The sequence below is a fragment of the Rhinatrema bivittatum genome, chromosome 1 (assembly GCF_901001135.1).
Source record: "Rhinatrema bivittatum chromosome 1, aRhiBiv1.1, whole genome shotgun sequence".
Lineage (NCBI taxonomy): Eukaryota > Metazoa > Chordata > Amphibia > Gymnophiona > Rhinatrematidae > Rhinatrema > Rhinatrema bivittatum.
Genome location: NC_042615.1, coordinates 722,995,745 through 723,018,372, shown reverse-complemented (window position 1 = coordinate 723,018,372; position 22,628 = coordinate 722,995,745). Strand labels below are relative to the sequence as shown.

Below are 22,628 nucleotides of genomic sequence, written 5' to 3'. Positions count from 1 at the left end.
AGCCAGGGGAATTCCTCAGGCCTTAGACTTGTCAGAAGCCTACCTGCATATCCCGATCCATCGGGATCATCAGCGCTACCTACTCTTCAAGGTTCTGGGACAATACTTCCAATTCCGGGCCTTGCCCTTCGGGTTAGCCACAGCGCCGCGGACTTTCACCAAGGTGATCGTAGCGGTAGCAGCGGCGCTCAGACGGGAAGGAATCCTTGTCCATCCCTACCTAGACGATTGGCTGATCAGAGCGAAATCACGAGAGGAGAGCCATCGGGCAACCAACAGAGTGATCGCCCTTCTGGAAAGCCTGGGATGGGTAGTCAACCTAAGCAAGAGTTGCCTACAGCCTTCCCAATCACTGGAATACCTGGGAGTCCAGTTCGACACCCAGGCAGACAAAGTCAGCCTCACTACCAAGAGAAGGTTAAAACTCCAGACATGTCTACGGTCCTTGATGGGAGCCAGCCGGCCCATAACTTGGGACTATCTGCAGGTTCTCGGTCTCATGGCATCCACCCTGGAAGCGGTACCCTGGGCAAGGGCCCATATGAGACCTCTACAACGCTCCCTCCTCTCTCGATGGAGCCCTCGCTTCCGGAATTACTCTGTGCATCTCCCTCTACCAGCCAGACTGCGGACCCAGCTACGGTGGTGGTTGCAGCCCAACCACAAGAGCAGGGGGTCGAAGATGTCCTCCCCCACATGGACTCTGCTCACCACAGATGCCAGCCTGAGCGAATGGGGAGCACACTGAAGAGCTCACCGCCCAAGGGCGATGGAACAGAGAAGAGTCTGGGTGGAACATCAACCGTCTAGAGGCAAGGGCAGTCAGATTAGCATGCCTGCGATTTGCCCACAGACTGAGGAACAGAGCAATCAGAGTGATGTCCGACAACGCCACCACGGTGGCATACATCAACCGACAGGGCGGAACCAGAAGCCAACAGGTGTCCCTAGAGATAGCCCCGCTGATGGCTTGGGCAGAGGCGAATCTCCAGGACATCTCCGCCGTCCACATTGCCGGAAGGGACAACACCGCGGCAGACTTCCTCAGCAGGGAAAACCTAAATCCAGGAGAATGGCAGCTGTCCCCCACAGCCTTCCAGATGATTGTGGATCAGTGTGGGACTCCGGACATGGACTTACTAGCGGACAGGTCCAATGCTCAAGTACCCATATACTTCAGCCGCAAGCGAGATCCGTTCTCTCACGGGATCGACGCCCTGGTTCAGCCTTGGCCTCCAGGGACCCTGCTATATGCCTTTCCTCCGTGGCCCCTGCTGGGCGCCCTTATACACAAGATTCAGAGGCACAGAGGCCTAGTTCTTCTAGTGGCACCAGACTGGCCATGAAGACCCTGGTACGCGGACATGAGAAGACCACTGACAGGGGAGCCTCTTCCCCTGCCTCCTCTCAGGGACCTGCTTCGTCAAGGTCCCATCCTCCACGAGGATCTGGCTCAATTCTGTCTTACGGTCTGGCCCTTGAGAGGGCTAGACTGAAGAAAAGAGGTTACTCGGAGCTGGTGATAGATACACTCCTCCGAGCTCGCAAGTTTTCCACATCCCTCACCTACATAAGGATCTGGAGAGTATTTGAAGCCTGGTGCGACATTCATGGCACCAATCCACATGCGACCACAATCCCTATTGTTCTGGATTTCTTGCAGGATGGACTTCAGAAGGGTCTCTCCCTAAGCTCCATCAAGGTTCAAGTGGCTGTGCTGTCTTGCTACGGTCCCAGGAGGGATGGCAAGACCATGGCCACGCACCCAGATGTTTCCCGCTTCCTGAAAGGAGTCGAGCACATTCGTCCGCCACTGAAGTGGCCAGTACCCCTGTGGAACCTCAACATAGTTTTGGATTTTCTCGCAGGATCCACCTTCAGACCCCATCGGGGCCTGTCTCTCCGTTCGCTAACTTTGAAGATGGTGTTCTTGCTGGCAGTGTGTTCCGCACGCCGCATCTCAGAGCTACAAGCGCTGTCCTGCCGTGATCCCTTTCTCAGAATCACTCCAGAGGCTATCCATCTTCGCATGGTTCCCTCTTTCTTACCTAAAGTAGTCTCACAATTTCACCTCAATCAAACCATATCTTTGCCTACCACGGCGGGTTTGAAGAAATCAGAAGAAGGGAGTTTGCTACGCCATCTCGACATCGGCAGATTGCTGCCCAGATACCTGGAAAAGACAGAAGCAGTATGAAAGACGGACCATCTGTTTGTCCTTCACAGCGGGAAGAAGCAAGGGGAAGCGGCCTCCCGGCCCACCATAGCTCGCTGGATCAAAGAAGTTATCAGAGCGGCCTACGTAGAGGCCGGAAAGTCACCACCTCTACAGGTCAAGGCTCATTCTACCAGAGCACAAGCAGCATCTTGGGCAGAATCTTAGGATGCTGTCGCCCGCAGAAATATGTAAGGCGGTGACATGGTCCTCCCTCCATACCTTTTCCAGATTTTACTGTCTGGATGTCCAGGCCAGGGAGGACACAGCATTTGCGAGGGCAGTCCTACGCGGTCCTCAGGCAGCCTCCCGCCCAGTCTGGGAGTAAAGCTTTTGTACATCCCACTTGTTCTGAGTCCATCTGGCTACACGCTAGGAAATGTTGAGATTACTTACCTGATAATCTCCTTTTCCTTAGTGTAGACAGATGGACTCAGCATACCGCCCGGCTGCCGGTGTACATGGGTTTCACCGATTCAAGGTAAGCTATGTCATTTCTTACATAAGAGCGTCCACTCTACCAGGTGTCAACGCTTTCCGGTTGGAAGCACTGGCGGTCTCCAGCTACTATCAGTCAGGGGAATCCTGTTTCACTAATTCATTGATCGGTCAGTACACATATATCCATAACAACTTTTGCAAGGAAGATTACTGAGTTGCTTCACTTCCTGTGGGGGTATATGTACCCGTGCTGACGTCAGATCCGTCTCCAACTGCTAGCACGAGCACAGTATACCCACTTGTTCTGAGTCCATCTGTCTACACTAAGGAAAAGGAGATTATCAGGTAAGTAATCTCAACATTCTTAAGGGAGATAAAATACTTTTTGCAGCATTTCCCAATATATTTTGCAGGCATTCAATTATGCAGAGTTGGTAAGAAGTTAAGCGGGCTGACACTATTCTGATAATTATGCCTCCCAAAAAAAGGTCCAAGATCTGAGGCTCAGGATCAGGGGACACCAAATATTCTGTCTTGGAATGCTTGGTGCTTTGAAAAACTCAGCCACCACAGCGCAGTGTAGCAGTTGGGGATTACTGAATCCTGTAGCTGCTTGGACAACACTGCATAGTCATCTTCTTTCCCACCATGTTTTGGTTATGCACATCCTGGAAAAGTGGATGAATGGGTGAAGTCACTAATTCTCTCTTTAGGGGTATCAAATATGCCAGGAAACCACTAAATCAAAACATATGACATTAAGACATCCAAGGGAGTGTCATCCTCAGTGGCAGCCAGGAGACAGCTCTGGCTACGAAATTGGTCGGCCGACTCCTCCTCCAAGACACGCCTCACAAGAATGCCCTCCTGTTCGGCAGCGACCTCGAGAAACTGGCTAATAAATGGGGCGCCTCTCCATTACCCCGTCTACCAGAAGACAGATCAAGGAGGAGCCAGCGCCATTTTTCTAGGCCATCCAGAGGTAGAAGCTCTCAGCGCTTCAACCCTTACAGGGCTCGCTACCAAGCACCTCGTTCTCAGACCAGGAACCAGTCCTTTCGGACCAAGCACAACAAGAGGAGAACCGGCTCGAGTCCCGGCCGCAACCCACAATGAGAATCAGCCAACCCATCTGGGGGAAGAAGCCATAGGGGGCTGGCTAACCCTATTCTACCGCAGGTGGGTCGAGATTACCTCGGACCAGTGGGTGCTCGCCATCATCCGAGAAGGGTATTACCTGGACTTTCTTCGGCTCCCTCCAGACAAGATTGTGGAATCTCCTTGTCCACCCCTCAAGAGGGCGGCACTGGAAGCTACCTTGCGGAGACTCCTGTCCCTACACGCCATAATCCCAGTGCCTGCATGGGAGATGAATTCTGGGCATTATTCCATTTATTTCATAGTACCCAAGAAAGAGGGCACTTTCAGGCCCGTCCTGGACCTCAAGTCAGTCAACCGACACCTATGGGTCCCCAGCTTTCGCATGGAAACTCTGCGGTCAGTCAAAAGTGCAATACAGCCAGGGGAGTTTCTCACATCCCTGGACCTGTCAGAAGCCTACTTGCATATCCCAATCCATCGGGATCACCAGCGCTACTTACGCTTCAAGGTCCTGAGCCAACACTTCCAGTTCCGAGCTTTACCCTTCGGGTTAGCCACCGCGCCGCGGACCTTTACCAAGGTCATAGTAGTAGTGGCGGCGTCACTCAGGAAGGAAGGAATTCTCGTCCATCCCTACCTGGACGATTGGCTGATCAGGGCAAAATCACCGGAGGAGAGCCACCAGGCAACCAACAGTTATATCTCTTCTGGAAAGCCTAGGATGGGTAGTCAAAATAATCAAGAGTTCCCTACAGCCTTCCCAGTTGCTGGAATACCTAGGAGTCCGATTCGACACCCAGGAAGACAAGGTCAGCCTGACCTCCAAGAGGAGATCAAAACTCCGGAATCATCTGCAGGCCTTGCTGAGCGCCACCCGGCCCACAGCTTGGGATTACCTACAGGTCCTCGGCCTCATGGCATCCACTCTGGAGGTGGTACCATGGGCGTGGGCTCATATGAGACCATTACAACGTGCCCTCCTATCTCGGTGGAGCCCACGATCACAGAACTACACCATACACCTACCTCTACCAGCCAGAGTGCGGAATCAGCTACGGTGGTGGTTGCAGCCCGGCCACATGAGCCGGGGGTCAAGAATGTCCTCCCCAACCTGGACCCTGCTCACTACAGATGCCAGCTTGAACGGATGGGGAGCACACTGCGAAGAACTAACTGCCCAAGGGCGGTGGAACAGAGCAGAGTTGGGGTGGAACATCAACCGACTAGAGGCACGGGCAGTCAGGCTAGCCTGCCTGCGATTTGCCCACAGACTTCGAAACAGGGCGATCAGAGTGATGTCTGACCGCCACCATGGTGGCATACATCAACCGACATGGCGGAACCCGAAGCCAACAGGTATCACTGGAAATAGCTCCCCTGATGACTTGGGCAGAAGCAAATCTCCAGGACATCTCCGCCGTCCACATCGCCGGGAAGGACAATGCCACGGCGGACTTCCTCAGCAGAGAAAGTCTACATCCCGGGGATTGGCAACTGTCACCCACGGCGTTCCAGATGATTGTGAATCAGTGGGGGACCCCGGGCATGGACCTACTAGCGGACAGGTCCAACGCTCAAGTATCCCGGTATTTCAGCCGCAGGCGGGATCCTCTGTCTCAGGGGATCGATGCACTGGTGCAACCATGGCCCCAGGGGATCCTGCTGTATGCCTTTCCGCCATTCCGCCATGGCCCCTGCTGGGCGCCATTATACACAGGATTCAGCGGCACAGAGGCCTAGTTCTTCTGGTGGCCCCGGACTGGCTAAGAAGACCCTAGTACGCAGACATGAGAAAATTGCTGGCAGGAACTCCACTACCCCTGCTGCCGCACAGGGACCTGCTGCGACAAGGTCCCATACTCCACGAGGATCCGGCTCAATTCTCTCTTACGGTTTGGCCATTGAGAGGGCTAGACTGAAGACACGAGGATATTCAGGTCCAGTAATAGGTACACTCCTCCGAGCACGCAAGTTCTCCACATCGCTAACTTATATAAGGATCTGGAGAGTATTTGAAGCTTGGTGCGAAGCTCATAGCATCAATCCACATGCCGCTGAGATTCCTATCATTTTGGACTTCCTGCAAGATGGTCTTCAGAAGGGTCTGTCCCTCAGTTCCTTCAAGGTCCAAGTGGCAGCACTTTCCTGCTACGGTCCCCGGAGTGACGGCAATAGCATCGCCACACACCCAGACGTTTCACGCTTCCTGAAAGGAGTCAAACACATTCGTCCGCCACTGAAGTGGCCCATCCCTCTGTGGAACCTCAACCTCGTTTTGGACTTTCTAGCGGGACATGCCTTCCGTCCACTTCGAGGCCTGTCCCTCCGTTTGTTAACCTTGAAGGTGTTCCTGCTGGCTGTTTGCTCCGCATGCCGTGTCTCCGAGCTACAAGCACTGTCCTGCCGTGATCCGTTTCTCCGAATCACGCCAGAAGCCATCCATCTTCGCACAGTTCCTTCCTTCTTACCCAAAGTTGTCTCGCACTTCCATCTCAACCAAACCATCTCTTTACCTACCACAGACGGTTTGAAGAAGTCAGAAGAAGGTCGAGTTCTACGCCATCTCGACATAGGCAGGCTACTGCCCAGATACCTAGAAGTGTCCGAAGCAATACGAAAGACAGACCATCTGTTCGTTCTACACAGCGGGAAGAAGCAAGGGGAAGCGGCCTGAAGGGCAACTATCGCCCGCTGGGTCAAAGAAGTTATCAAGGCAGCCTACATAGACGCGGGTAAACCACCGCCTCTACAGGTCAAGGCTCACTCTACCAGAGCGCAAGCGGCCTCTTGGGCAGAAACGTGGATGCTGTCGCCTGCTGAGATCTGTAAGGCAGTGACGTGGTCCTCCCTTCATTCCTTCTCCAGATTGTACCATTTGGATGTCCAGGCCAGGGAGGACACAGCGTTTGCGAGGGCAATCCTACACGGACCTCGGACAGCCTCCCGCCCAGTCCAGGAGTAGCTTTTGTACATCCCACTTATTTTGAGTCCATCTGCTACACGCTAGGAAATGTAGAGATTACTTACCTGATAATCTCGTTTTCCTTAGTGTATGCAGATGGACTCAGCATCCCGCCCGGCTGCCGGTATACATGGGATTTCACAGGCTCAAGGTAAGCCAAGTTTTACTACATAGGGCATCCACCCTGCCGGGTGTTGACTCCTTCCGGTTGAGAATCCTGGCGGTCTCCAGCTACCATCAACCGGTCAGGGTAATCCTGTGTAATTAATCGATCGGTCAGTACTCATATAGCTATAACAGCTTTGCAAGGAAGATTACTGAATTGCTTCACTTCCTGTGGGGGTATATGTACCCGTGCTGACGTCAGATCAGTCTCCAACTGCTAGCACAAGCACACTATACCAACTTGTTTTGAGTCCATCTGCATACACTAATGAAAACGAGATTATCAGGTAAGTAATCTCAACATTATGGACGTTCTCCAGCAACTTGTTTAAATATTTTTTAAACCTAACTACTCTAATCACTTTCATCACATCCTCTTAACAAATTCGAGTTTAATTGTTCACTGAGTGAAAAAAAATATTTTCTCTGATTTGTTTTGAAAATTCTACCTATTAACCTCATGGCGTGTCCCCCTAGTAATATTACCCTGTATAGGTCCTTGGTGAGACCTCATTTGAAATACTGTGTGATTCTGGAAGACTCTACCTTCAAAAGAATATAAACTGGTTGGAGTCTGTCCTGAGTGTGGCTATTAAATTGGTCAATGGTCTTCGTTCTAAAGCCTATGGGGATAGACTTAAAGATGTAAACATGTATACCATAGAGGAAAGGTGAGATAATAGACATTTAAATATCTCCAAGGTTTCACAGGAAGTGAGCCTCTTTCAGCGGAAAGGATGTTCTACAACAGGGGTCGGGAACCCATGGCTCGCGAGCCAGATATGGCTCTTTTGAGGGCTGCATCTGGCTCGCAGACAAGTGTCGCCACACTTTCCCGCTGACCCAGCTGCTCCCCGGTCCTCCTCCGCCCGGGCTTAAAATGCCCGGGTGGAACGCGGCAGGACAGCTGGAGTCAGCGGCACCGGCGTGCTCTCTTCTTTCTCTTCTCCCCCCCCCCCCGCGGCCCGGAAGAGGAAGTGGAGAGTATCGGGTGCGTGCACGGCAAGAAGAGGCCACGCTAGTGCGCTCGGCATCGGCCCGAAGAAAAGAAGACTGCAGCGTGGCTCGGAGGAAAATGAAGAGCTTCAACCGCGGCCGATGGGACTCCGCCTCCGCGAGGGCTGAAAATGAAGAGGTTAGCGTTGGGAGAAGGCTGCTGCTGCCACGAGTTCCCGGGGTGGGGGAGAGAGTGAATGAGCGAGCAAGCATGTGTTTGCTCACTCATTCACTCTCTCTCTCCCCCACCCCGGGAACTCGCGGCAGCAGCAGCCTCCTCCCAACGCTAACCTCTTCATTTTCAGCCCTCGCGGAGGCGGAGTCCCATCGGCCGCGGTTGAAGCTCTTCATTTTCCTCTGAGCCGCGCTGCAGTCTTCTTTTCTTCGGGCCGATGCCGAGCGCACTAGCGTGGCTTCTTCTTGCCGCGCACGCACCCGATACTCTCCACTTCCTCTTCCGGGCCGCGGGGGGGGGGGGGGGGGCTGTGTGTGTGTGAGAGAGAGAGAGAGAGAGACTGCATGTATGTGAATGATTGAGAGCCTGTACATGTGAAAGAGAGTATGTCTGTGATTGAGAGCCTGCCTGTGAGAGAGACAGCATGAATGTAAGTTTACTATTGGGAACCTGTATGTGTAAGTTTGTGATTGAAAACCTGTTTGTGTGAAAGAGTATGTGTGTATAATTGAGATCCTTTGTGTGTGAGAAATCATGTGTATGTATGATTAAGAGCCTGTGTGTAAAAGTAAGAGAGAGATCATGTGTGTCTGTGTGTGATTGAGAGCTGGTTTAGGTGATGGAGCATGTGAGTATGTGATTGAGAGCCTGTGTGTAAATGAGAGAAAGAGAGGACATGTTTGTAAGCATGTCAATGAGAGTCTGTGTGTGAGAGAAAAAGACAGCATGTATTTATGTGATTGAAAGCCTGTGTGTGTGTGTAAGTGTGAAAAGATAGACAGCATGTGTGTAAATGTGTAATTAAGAGCCTGTATAAGTGAGAGAGAAAAAGCATGTGTATATGTGAGTGACTGAGAGCATGTGTGTATAGGTGTGTCATTGAGAGCCAGTGTGAGAGAGAGCGCTGGTATGTGACTGAGAGAGGAGAAAGTTCCAAGCAAACCACCCCGCCTCCTGCTAATTCAGAACAATCTCAGGACACCTGGATATCAAACGTTCCCAGGTATGCAGAGCAAAAAATTTTTGTATCCTTATTATTTTTCATTACTGGGTCTTTGTGTCTGCTATTTTGAAATATTTTGTTGGTATCTGGAAATGTTTTATATGAGTTTTTAATTATTGGATATTCCACTCATCAGCTGTTTCGAAATATGTTCTTTTTGTTAGTACAGTTACTGCTGATTTTATATTTCTTGATTTTGTTTTATAAGGATGGGTGATGTTTCTTTTTTCCTTTGTTACACTGCATACAGAGACTCTGGCTTGTTGCAGTTTTCAATTCAGTTTTTTCTGCATGCTTCTTGTTATGCGTTTTGGTCTCTTTATTCTATGTTACGTGAGGGACAGCACGTGATTCAGGTGAGGTTTTCTGCTGGCGTGTAGTTTCTGTGTAGGACTCTATAGCAGCCTGACTTGGTCCGTTTTCCTAATAGGAGATGTATTGGTGTCTTAAGGCCTGGTGTAATATTTTCAGAGACTTATTGTACTTTTAAAGTGTGATCTTACATAAAATGCACACATTTACTCGTATTTAGTTTTAAACATATCGTATGGCTCTCATGGAATTACATTTTAAAATATGTGGCGTTTATGGCTCTCTCAGCCAAAAAGGTTCCTGACCCCTGTTCTACAACAAGAGGGTCATGGATGAGAGTGAAAGGGAATGGACTCTGAAGAATCTTAGGAAATATTTCTTTACAGAGAATTTAGTGAATGCAAATGTATGAAACAGCCTTCCAGTAGAGGTGGTAGAAACAAAAACAGTATATAAATTCAAGCATGTGATGAGCAATGGGAATTGTAGAGCTAAATTAGACTAGGCCATATAGTATTTTTTTTTTGTCATGTTTCTATACACTTTCAAGAAGAGAAGGAAATGGGAAACGATACAAACTTCAAATAGGCTGAAAGAGAGGAACTAGAAGCAATGAGAGTGTTTTTACTGAGTTGGAACTGGTCACCTGGAACAAACTTTCAGCAAAGGCTATAGGAGCCAAAACAATGGCAGAATTCAAGCAGGCATTGGATAGACATAAAAGGACCATGGTGGTAGGTAGAAGAACACATGTTGAGTAAGATGTGGCAAGAAAGAAGACAAGTACAAATTAAGAGACTGGTTGGATAAAGTGGTTGTCATCTGATATCTTTCTAAATCATTTACTAATTTAGGTCATTTTCAGGCCAATACAGAAATGTGAGCGCCTGCTCTCCCGGCTTGCGCACAGGTCACTCTCGCGATTCAGGAGGGTGGCCTATGCAAATTAGGGCCCGCGGTAAAAGGAGGCGCTAGGGACACTAGCGCGTCCCTAGTACCTTCTTTTTGACAGGAGCGGCGGCTGTTAGCGGGTTTGACAGCAGACACTCAATTTTGCCGGCATCTGTTCTCAAACCCGCCGACAGCCACGGGTTCGGAAAACGGACGCCGGCATAATTGAGCCTCCGTCTTCCGACTCGCTGGCCGATTTTAAATTTATTTTTAAATTTTGGAGCCTCCAACTTAATATCGCAGTTTTTTCTGCTTTTCTGTACACTTCCCCGGCGCCGGCAGAAATTATCGCCAGCCTTTGGGCAGGTGTTAATTTTTGAAAGTAAAATGTGCGGCTTCCCTGCACATTTTGCTTTCTGGATCGCACAGGAATAACTAATAGGGCCATCAACATGCATTTGCGTTTTACGGGCGCTATTTGTTTCAGGGGGGGTTGGCAGTCATTTTCGATGCATTTTCGACGCGCTATTACCCATTACTGTATAAGGGGTAAAGCTAGCACGTCAAATGCGCTGCCAAACCCGGGCTAACAGTGCGCTCCACTGTTAGCCCGGGCCGATACAGTACAGTTTGCTCCACCGGAGCGCACTGTACTGTATCGGCCCATATGAGATTTGCAAGACTGATGCAGCTTTGCCAAAGACATAGCCATGACGATTTGTAAAGCTGTTCCGTCTGTACATTCACATCACATTGTCTGGATATGTCCTCCAACTGAGATAGGTTTGGATTTTCTGTTTTCTACATGTTTTCTGAGGGATAGTACCCAAATCTCTTTATCCATTTGTGTTTTGGGGCTGTCTTTCTCCTTGTCAGTATGTGTTTAAAAAAAAATGTACATTTTTTTTCTCCTAGATGTAGTATTCTCCTCTATGTAGTATTCTCCTCTCCCCCCCCCCCCCCCCCCCAAACACACATTGAAGACAGCCCACTTGTATGATTTGAAGACCTGTCAGATTGAAATTGCTTACCTGAAAACGTTTTGCTCTTTTTCTGAAGACAGCAGTTAGGAACCCGCCCACCTCCCTTTGGGAAAGCTTTCTATAAACTTGGGTAAATAGAACTGAGCATCATCTGAGCCATGTTAGTGCAGGAAGTACTCTACTTAAGCAGAGACACTTGAAGTCTTTACCAGAAAACTCTAAAATGTTTTGCTTAGCACATGGCATTCAAAACACTCAGTCCACTCATGACTGTTGCAGGTAAGTAAATTCACTTTCTGTGAGAAGTGTTGAATATGTGGAAAAGACTTCTGTGGAGGTTGTAGGAGCAAAATCAGTGGCAGAATTCAAGCATGCTTGATTATCACAAAGGAAGCTTAGTGGCGGGGAGAGAGAGAGACTACATATTGGTGGACACACATAGGCAGACTGACAGCATTATCTGCATTTTTTACCTTAGTAATAGCACTAAATGGTCTTTGAACAGGCTATTATGAAAGTATATAACTGTAAATTCCTTTATATTAGTTTCAGGTCATCTAAAATCGATTTGTTTTAGTATAGTTATTGTTCCTGCTAATAAGGGGAAATGGATTACATAGGTATGGGAAGATTTATAGAAACATTCTGGATCTAAGAGGAGGGTCAAATTGAATATATATCCTTTGCAGTTTTATTCCATACCATTTATTCTTTAATAGGTAATGAACGAACTCTGGTGTTTGTGGATACAAAGAAAAAAGCAGATTATATTGCAACCTTACTTTGCCAAGAACACATACCAACAACAAGCATTCATGGGTAAGTATGGTGCTGAATATCTAGGCAGTAGCTCCTGATAAAGGTATATATTTGAAAGTTTTTCATTGATGATCCTGAGGTTCATCACTTGGTCACTCAGTGTACTGATTTATAATACTCTTCTTCTGGTGCTTTTTCTACAATGATTTAAATAATAATAAAATGGGACTAGAAAGGTGGCCATCTTACTTTTCATGAATTGAATACTCGTTTCTTTAACCTGCTACCAATCCAGATAAAGGAGTTATGTCCTATCAGCACATGATGGGGACAGATTTTTCTGTACTTAGTGTTGCAGTAGTCAAAGGCTATCATCACTCCTATCATCTGCTGAAGACAGAAGTCTTCAGCAGATGATAGGAGTATTTATTTTATTTGATTAATTGCTGTTTAGTTTATACACTATCATAGTGGTTCTGGATTGGTGTGGCAGGATTGACTTTTCAGAGTGTAGTCTTTCAACTTTTGGTCGAGCAGCCTCAGTGAAGCTTCTCGAGCTTTGGGCTAGATCCTCTGATGTTAGTGAGGTTCCAAGTTTCTAGGACTGCAGTTTTCTGTTCCTTTAGTTGAGCTGTTTGAGTTGTCTGCCTTAAAGATCCCTGATTTGTGCTTCATGTGGTGCTTCCTTGGTGCCTTGTAGCCTTGAGGTAGTGACAGGGCAGGAGGGAATCTCATAGCAGAACCTCTTGCTCTTTTTAGACTTCTGTTCCACACGCGCACACACCCAGTACCACCTCAAACCTCTCCTTGCCCACCTTTTTCAGCTCTTTCCTTTTACTTAAGGAAATCTTCAGTAAATAGGTTAAAAAATGATTCCAATGGAGCTGGAGGCTCTTGTTTCTTGGCCCTTAGTCCACTGCTGAGTGAGAGGATCTTGGGTCTTTTTGGCAGGGGGAGAGGCTCTGGTTTGGGGCCAGTCCTGGGTGGGGATGGGAAAAAGTCTGGAGGACAGGACCTGGCTGTACATCTTTTTTTTTTTTGGCATGTCTGAGAAGCCGTGTCTATGGAGGGTGTGGGGGCCATCATGTTTCAAGTGCTGCAGGCTCTGGCTGTTTCTGAGGTGACTGCTTCTGTTCATGTGAGCAGAATAGAGGTGGAGGAAATGGTTTGTCTGCATGGGAGATCGGGGTTTGGAAACAGCCACCATTTTGAATTCTCTTCCTCTCAGATGGAGTCCCAGTTGGCTGAATTTTAAGCTATCTTGGGGCTTTCCATTCTGTTCCCCCAAGGAAACAATAAGGCCAGAACCTACTGGATCTTTTTCTTCTCCCTAGGAAAGACTCTTAGAAGAAATCCTAAGAGCAATGCAGCAAGTACTCTGGCCCTGCAAAGATCTAGTGGGACAGGAGACTCAGTGCATGTTGCAGGGATATCCCAAACGTATTCTATGGGAGATCATTTCCAGGCATCCTAAGTTATTCAAGGAAGCAGTGGATCCTTAAACTTGATTTTCCTTTCAGATTTCCCCTTTAGATATTTTAGGGGATAAGAAAAATGCCAATTCTACTTCAGAGGACTCTAGGCGAGGTCTCTGGGGATTTGGTAATTTTGGAAGGAAGAGCTTGCTCTCTTCATTTATCAGGTGATATCGTTTCTCCAAATGTCAGATCTTAGAGAGTAGGAGGATCCTGACGGGGACCTTATTCTTAGAGGTCAAAAGATCTTAGGTCTTCCCTCGCCACAAAGTGCTTAAGCACATGGTATTGGGAGAGTGGGAGTTGCCTGATGGGGGAGACTAAGGGAGAGCAAGATAATGGCCAAGTTATATTCTTTGCCTTTAGCCATGGACAGGAAGAGGAAATGACATCACCGCTGGGGATGGCTGCCTAAGTGGTAAGCTTCTGCCCTGACCTGCTAATCTACTGCCAGTTGGACATGGAGTAAGCTCAACTGCATGATAAAACTCCAGGAGGATGACAGGTGATGTCGCTGGCGAAGAAGAAAACAGATTTTAAAAGTTTTCATTAGTGAGCTGGAACTGCTCAGTAGTGGGGAGGGAAACATTGTCGCCGCAGATCATGCGGCCACAGAGTTAGAGTAGGAGCCCCGCTTGGGACCTAAGGTAAGTGGGATTCCCTCGCACAAGGAGTTCTGCAACTGGTTCATGGAGATATGCCAGGATATGGCAAAAGTAAAACAGGACTTCACCACGATGTTTGCAGAGCTGAAGGGGGAAGTGCAGTCTCTAGGGACCTGAGTAGCTGAGGTGGAAGCCAGAACGGAGGAGCAGGCCGCTGAATCAGTGAATTGTAAGGAGGAAATTGCAGCCTGACCAGTTCCATAGCTGAGGTGGAAGAACGGCTGGAGGACCTAGAGAGCAGATCTTGGAAGGCACATCTCTACTTTAGAGGGGTCCCAGAACTGCCTGCCTATAAAGACTGTTTTCAGGTGATTACCAGCATTTGCACACAGTTACTGGATACTGAGAAGGTTGCGCTCCTTTGCCAGCTATCAAATTGGAGCAAGCGCAGCAGGCTCTCGGCCAGCCCAAAGGGAATCTACCCCGGGACATCATAGTCTGTTTCCGTGATTTTTCAATTAAGGAAAAAGTAGCTATGATGGCCAGGAAAAAGTCACAGCACTTGGACTGACCACCAAGTTGACATTTTACAAGATCACTCTGATCACTATCCGGAAGAGGCATACATTTTGGGACATCCTAACTGTGCTGAAATGTGAAGACATCAAATGCAGATGGACATTTCCCTTTGGTTTGCAGTTTACCACTTAACAGTCTGTTTAGGTGAAGTCTGTGGAGGCAGCCGTGGATTTCCTAAGGTGATAGACCTTAGGAAAGGCCAGCCTGGGAAAGGCGGCATCCATATGGAGAAGTGATCGACCCAAGTGGCAAAGCATCCAGGGGACTGGTAAATGTCTGAGAAGATAGCCGAAAACACACTTGTCACATGGAATGGCAAATGTTGGATGAGCTTATCTCCAAGGGACATTTTCCTTTTTATTCTTTTTTTTTTTTTGTTAGGGTGATGGTTCCCTACCCACTCCTTGCTGGAGGTAATGGGTTCTTAAGTATATTCGATACAGCCAGTTGTTCCTATTCTTTTCACATTTGTATTCTTGGTGGGTGCAGCTTTGCTTATTCTTTTATAATGGGTTGTGCAGTTATCGTTGGGAGTTATTCGAGATTGTAATGGGGTTGGGGCCTGAGCCATGCCTGGTGGTTTCTTCCTCCTGGGGGGTTTATGCACCTCATGAGTTGGAGATGTAGGTAGAGTATTGGGCTTGGTTTAGGGAGGTGGGGGGGGGGGTAGGGAGGGGATTACAAGTGGGATCAGGTTCACATGATACCAGAATGTTGTAGGTTCATAAGACCTCTTTTCTCGAATTCCTACGATCGGAAAACTAATAGGGGGGCCCAGGGGAGGTCATTTTCCAGGGTTATTTTATCCTTTCTCATTACAGATGTGTCCGGTTAAGATCAAGATTATGTCCATTAATGCTAAAGGTCTGAACTCCCTGATTAAAAGAAAACTACTCTATAAAGAGGTGACTGCTGTGGGAGCCAATGTGATTTTTTTTGTCAAACGCATTTAACAGCAAGATCTGCCCATTTGATGGGTTGTAAAAAATTTCCCTTTCGCTATTTTGCCCATGCAACAAAAGACGACAAATCTAGAGGGTAGGGAATAAGAACATGCCATACTGGGTCAGACCAAGGGTCCATCAAGCCCAGCATCCTATCTCCAACAGTGACCAAATCTGGCAAGTACCCAAAAATTGTCTATCCCATGTTAGTGTTGTTAGTAATAGCAGTGGCTATTTTCTAAGTCAACTTAATAGCAGGTAATGGACTTCTCCTCCAAGAACTTATTCAATCCTTTTTTTACACACAGCTACACTAACTGCACTAACCACATCCCTGGCAACAAATTCCAGAGTTTAATTGTGCATTGAGAGAAAAAAAACTTTCTCCGATTTTAGTTTTAATGTGCCACATGCAAACTTCATGGAGTGCCCCCTAGTCTTTCTATTATCCGAAAGAGTAAATAACCGATTCACATTTACCCGTTCTAGACCTATCATGATTTTAAACACCTCTATCATATCCCCCCTCAGCTGTCTCTTCTCCAATCTGAAAAGTCCTAACCTCTTTAGTCTTTACTCATAAGGGAGCTGTTCCACCTTTATCATTTTGGTCGCCCCTCTCTGAACCTTCTCCATTGCAACTATATCTTTTTTGAGATGCAGCAACCAGAATTGTACACAGTATTCAAGGTGCAGTCTCACCATGGAGCGATACAGAGGCATTATGACACTTTCCATTTTATTCACCATTCCCTTTCTAATAATTCCCAACATTGTTTGCTTTTTTGACTGCCGCAGCACACTGAACAGACTATTTCATTGTGTTATTCACTATGACATCTAGATCTTTCTTGGGTGGTAGCTCCTGATATGGAACCTAACATTGTAAAACTATAGCATGGGTTATTTTTCCCTATATGCATCACCTTGTACTTATCCACATTAAATTTCATCTTCCATTTGGATGCCCAATTTTCCAGTCTCACAAGGTCTTCCTGCAGTTTATCATAATCTGCTTGTGATTTAACTACTCTGAACAATTTTGTATCATCTGCAAATTTGATTACCTCACTCGTCTTATTCCTTTCCAGATCATTTATAAATATATTGAAAAGTATGAGTCCCAATACAGATCCCTGAGGCACTCCACTGCCTACTCCATTCCACTGAGAAAATTGTCCATTTAATCCTACTGTTTCCTGTCTTTTAGCCAGTTTGTAATCCATGAAAGGACATCGCCACCCATGACATTTTACTTTTCCTAGAACTTTTCATGAGGAACTTTGTCAAACGCTTTCTGAAAATCTAAATATACTACATCTACCGGTTCATCTTTATCTACATGTTTATTAACTCCTTCAAAAAAGTGATGCAGATCTGTGAGGCAAGACTTGCCTTGAGTAAAGCAATGCTGACGTTTTTCCATTAAACCATGTCTTTCTATATGTTCTGTGATTTTAATCTTTAGAACACTTTCCACTATTTTTCCTGGCACTGAAGTCAGGCTAATTGGTCTGTAGTTTCCCGGATCACCCCTGGGGTTACATTAGCCACCCTCCAATCTTCAGGTACAATGGATGATTTTAATGATAGGTTACAAATTTTTACTAATAGATCTGAAATTTCATTCTTTGAGTTCCTTCAGAACCCTTGGGTGTATACCATCCATCCAGGTGATTTACTACTCTTCAGTTTGTCAATCGGGCCTTCCACATCTTCTAGGTTCACCGTGATTTGGTTCAGTCCATCTGAATCATTACCCATGAAAACCTTCTCCAGAATGGGTATCTCCCCAATATACTCTTTAGTAAACACCGAAGCAAAGAAATCATTTAATCTTTCCACGATGGCCTTATCTTCTCTAAGTGCCCCTTTAATCCCTCCATCATCTAACGGTCCAACTGACTCCCTCACAGGCTTTCTGCTTCAGATATATTTTTAAAAGTTTTTACTGTGAGTTTTTGCCTCTACGGCCAACCTCTTTTCAAATTCTCTCTTAGCCTGTCTTATCAATGTCTTACATTTAACTTGCCACTGCTTATGCATTATTCTATTTTCTTCTGTTTTATCCTTCTTCCAATTTTTGAATGCAGATCTTTTGGCTAAAATAGCTTCTTTCATCTCACCTTTTAACCATCCTGGTAATCGTTTTGCCTTCCTTCCACCTTTCTTAATGTATGGAATATATCTGGACTGTGCTTCTAGTATGGTATTTTTTTAAACAATGACCACGCCTATTGCACACTTTTTACTTTTGTAGCTTCTAACTATTTTTCTCATTTTTATCAGTTTCCCTTTTGAAAGTTTAGTACGAGAGCTGTGGATTTGCTTATGTCCCCTTTCTAGTCAGTTCAAATTTGATCATATTATGATCACTGTTGCCAAACGGCCCTAACACCATTACCCCTCTCACCAAATCCTGTGCTCCACTGAGAATTAGATCTAAAATTGCTCCCTCTCTCGTTGGCTCCTGAACCAATTGTTCCATTAAACTGTCATTTAGTCCATCCAGGAACTTTTATCTCTCTAGCTTGTACCGATAATACATTTACCCAGTCAGTATTGGGGTAACTGAAATCTCCCATTATTACTGCACTACCAATTTGGTTAGCTTCCCTAATTTCTCTTAGCATTTCACTCTCCATCTCACCATCTTGGCCAGGTGGACAGTAGTATACTCCTGTCACTATAGTCTTCCCCAGCACACAAGGGATTTCTACCCATATAGATTCGATTGTGCATTTAGTCTCATGCAGGATGTTTATCTTGTTGGACTCTCTGCCATCCCGGACATAAAGCGCTACACCGCTTCCCGGGTGCTCCTCTGTCATTGCAATATAATTTGTACCCCGGTATAGCACTGTCCCATTGGTTATCCTCCTTCCACCATGTCTCTGAGATGCCAATTAACTGTCATTCACTGCTATACATTCTAATTCTCCCATCTTACTACTTAGACTTCTGGCATTACCATATAAACATTTAAAAGTTTGTTTTGTTTGTATTTTCATTCTGCTTTTTAATTGATAGGGATAAGTTAGAATTTTTTTAGCTCAGATGAGTTTTTAGTTACAGGCACTTGGACTACTTTTCTTATTATTGGAACCTCACTGTTGGGATGCCTTAATTCTAATGCATCATTAATATCCTTTGAAGATACCTCCCTCCGAACCATGCACTTCTGAGCGACTGTTGGCTTTCCCCTTAGAGCAGCTTTTAAACTAGAACAATCTCCTTTTTAAAGGTTACGCCAGCACTCTGGTTCCACCCTGGTTAAGGTGGAGCCCATCCCTTCGGAAGAGACTCCCTCTTCCCCCAAAAGGTTCCCCAGTTCCTTACAGAACTGAATCACTCTTCCTTGCACCATCGTCTCATCCACGCATTGAGACTCTGGAGCTCTTCCTACCTCTAACTGCGCGTGGAACAGGGAGCATTTCAGCGAATGCTACCCTGGAGGGTCTGGATTTAAGCTTTCTACCTAAGAGCCTAAATTTGGCTTCCAGAACCTCCCTCCCACATTTTCCTATATTGTTGGTGCCCACATGTACCACGACAGCCGGCTCCTCCCCAACACTGTCTAAAATCCTATCTAGGTGACGCGTGAGGTCCGCCACCTTCGCACCAGATAGGCATGTTACCAGGCAATCCTCATGCCCACCAGCCACCCAGCTGTCTACATTGCTAATAATCGAATCACCAACTATGATGGCCGACCTAACCCTTCCCTCCTGGGCAGTAGGCCTTGGGGAGACATTCTCGGTGTGAAAGGACAATGCCCCACCTGGAGAGCAGGTCCTTGCTACAGGATCCTTTCCTGTTGCACCAGGTTGATGCTCTCTGATCATGAGACCTTCCTCCAAGGCAACACCAGGGCTGCCAGTCTGATTTTGGGACTTGGCTACTATGTCCCTGAAGGTCATATGTCTATGTCCCCTACTATGTCCCCTGAAGGTCACAGCAACATATTATAAGAGACTTCACAATATAATGTAAATATTGAATCCTAACTGCTCGGTTATCTTACTCTGATTCTCTCCCCAGTTATATGACCCTGTTGTAATGTAACTTTATGATCTCTTTGCACTTGTTTATGTTCTGTTTTTTGTTCACACCCCCTTGTTATATGTAAACCGGCATGATGTGGTTTCTAATCACGAATGCCGGTATAGAAAAACTCTAAATAAATAAATAAGGTCTCATCTATATACTTCTCTGTCTGCCTCAGCTCCAAGTCTGCCACTTTAGCCTCCAGAGATCGGACTCGTTCTCTGAGAAACAGGAGCTCTTTGCATCGCATGCACATCTACAATTTCACACCGGCGGGTAAAAAAAATCATACATGCAACACTCGATGCAAAAGACTGGGAAGCCCCCTCTCTTGCTGCTGGACTGCTGCCTTCATCTCAAATTTGTTCAGTTCCTACGTAAGTTTTAGGCTGTTAAGGGAGTAGGAATGTGTCTAATTAGCGTCCTTTAAATGTATTAGGGAATTCACTATTTGTCTGGTAGTGGCCTACCAGGGGAATGACCAAACTCTTAAGGTGTGGGGAAATTGTGAAATGAAGTAAAAAGGCTGTTTTCTTTTTTTTGGGGGGGGGGGGGGTTTGTGTGTGAAAGTGGCACCTGCCTATAAATTAAAGGATGAGCTAGGGGTGGGTGGGAGTATTGGGAAATACAAACAGTCTAACTTCTGTTTATTCGCCGCCTTACTGACTATTAAAAGCACAGACAGACAAAATAATATTCCCCAATAGTTAACTTTGCCCCAATACTTTAAAAAAAAAAAAAAAATTCCCAAGCAAAACTTACTGATTCCTTTCAGCCACCAGCAAAGTGATCCTCTCCTCTGTGCTCCCACTGAATCCTGTATGCCCAGCATTTAGCCATGAATGGAGCCTCAGCCCTTTGGGATGTCCTCGGTAGATTCCTGATCCTGAAGGTGTCTATTAATGGGGAACATCTTATTCTGGTTAATATATATGCCCCAAATACGAATCGGGGCGCTTTCTTTCAGACATTCATAGACTCTTTGGATCAGTGGGCCGAGGGCCAAGTCCTGCAGGGTGGAGACTTTAACATCACACGATATCCTTACCTTGATAATTCATCTGGGTCGGGAGTGTATCCTGTTTTCAGAAGCACACTCTGAAAAATCTAATTAGCCATTGTGGCCTGCAGGATATATGGTGTCTCCATAACCCTACTCTGAAAGATTTCACTTTTTATTCAGTGCCACATTCCTCCTATTGGCGTATTGATTATTTTCTATTCAACTCTATGCTGGTGGTAGCGGTGCTAGATACTGGGATTGGCCATAATACATGGTTGAATCACGTGCCGATTTGGGTGGAGTTCCAAATAGGTAAAGAGCAACAGATAATTTGGTTTTGGAGGCTAAATGACCAACTCCCTCTGTGTACAAGTGCAGGATAAGGGAGAATTCTGTCTTACAGGCAGCTGGCTCAGTTATATTGACATGTGGCTGCCAGAGCTCCTTCACTGCTTCTATTCCCACACTGTGTAAGTCATATCCAGTGTTCAGTGAATGCTTTCCCATTCTCACAGCTTGGAGATAGGACAAAGGTTGGAAATATTCCAAAAAAGTCACTATGTCTAATATGTGTGTTGCACAAAGCAGCACCCAACTATTTGGGCCCTATATTAGGTACAACACTGCAGGGCTCATGCTTTAGCTAGGAAGAAAAGGCATACATCATTGCACAGGAGAAAAACACATAGGAAATTCTAAGAGCCTTTGCCAATGTCGTTTGTTGCAAAGTGCTAAGGGCAGAGCCCCGGTGGTTGCCTATATCTGAGCATCAGGAAGTGGTGACTTTTCCATGGCACACCCGATCAGGTCTGAAGGCAACAAGTGTGTCATGTCACACTGGTAAACACTTAGCGATGTATAAATATACTTTACTATTATATATCCTCCTTTCTAAGCTTAGACTGAATTCCTCTGAGACAGGCAAGTAATGTTTGCTCCTTTTTACAGATGTATCCTGTAAGATAGGACATGCCTGTGGTGATCTTCCTGGTTTCAGCTTCTGTGCTGGTGATTTTGTATGGAGTTGTCCTAGGCAGAGATTAGCTTGTCATTGTAGGTATCTGGTTCACGAGTGTCTGGTCTTTGATTGCTGGGAGCAAGTTCATAGACATCTGATTGCCATCTTATGGCCAGGTCTTCCAGATACATGATTGGTTCTTCTGATTCTAGGGGAGGCCTAGCTAAGTCAGAGTTCACTGTCAAGATTTAAATGGTTCAGTTTTTGACCTTATTTGGTCATCATGGCCCATTTAGCAAAAGTTCCCAGTAGTTTCCTGAGTTTTTAAAACAGTGGTTAATTGTCCAAATATCTTTCTACACTGTGCTGAGTTCTGGTACAAGTCTCAGGCCTTTGCTTGTCAGTGTCTCATGCTAGCAGTTCACATCCTGCTTTATTTTGTATGATATCAAAAGCAGTTGCCTCTTAACGTCTAAGATAGTCATATACACAGGCATTAGAGAAACAGCAAGGAAAAAATATTTTCAAAAACATTCATTATTAACAAACCCTATAAAACATTTCAAGATGATATTTTATTTAATTCTGACCTTTGCTCCTCTCCCTGATCAAGTGAACTGATACTGGCTTTGTGATGTACTGCTTGCTTATGTCTTGTCACAAATATTTTGTCATGTCCACCTCATCATGCCAAAATTGAGAATTGTATACCCAGTTCGTTTCACCTATGCACTACCCTGTCTACTGTAGACTGCAGAAATCAACTTGTCATACCAAACTGATCTGTAGTATCTTCATGTCCTGGATTTTGGCACGAACAAATGTAAGCTGGGGCTCCTAGGGAACCACCTTCAACCTCCACAAAAAATGAATATGGTGAACTTCTATAATAAAACTTATGATTTCATTATTGTTTCTTCATTTCAGATCCAATAGTAGGGCCCAGGATTGAGGGAATGGTTCCCTAGGGTTACCAACTAACAATGCGAGTACACACTGACCCTCTTTTCCCAA

The 22,628-nt window shown here is 46.2% G+C and overlaps 1 protein-coding gene across 9 annotated transcripts in view; it reads left to right on the top strand.

Annotated features, from left to right (window-relative positions):
• The window catches only part of DDX4 (DEAD-box helicase 4), a 429,564-nt gene that overhangs the window by 358,326 nt on the left and 48,610 nt on the right, over window positions 1–22,628 (top strand). For all 9 annotated transcript variants that reach the window (XM_029577088.1, XM_029577062.1, XM_029577068.1 and 6 more), the window contains one exon: window positions 11,964–12,063. In XM_029577088.1, coding sequence (XP_029432948.1) covers window positions 11,964–12,063 — 100 coding nt within the window. The remainder of the gene's footprint in view (window positions 1–11,963; window positions 12,064–22,628) is intronic.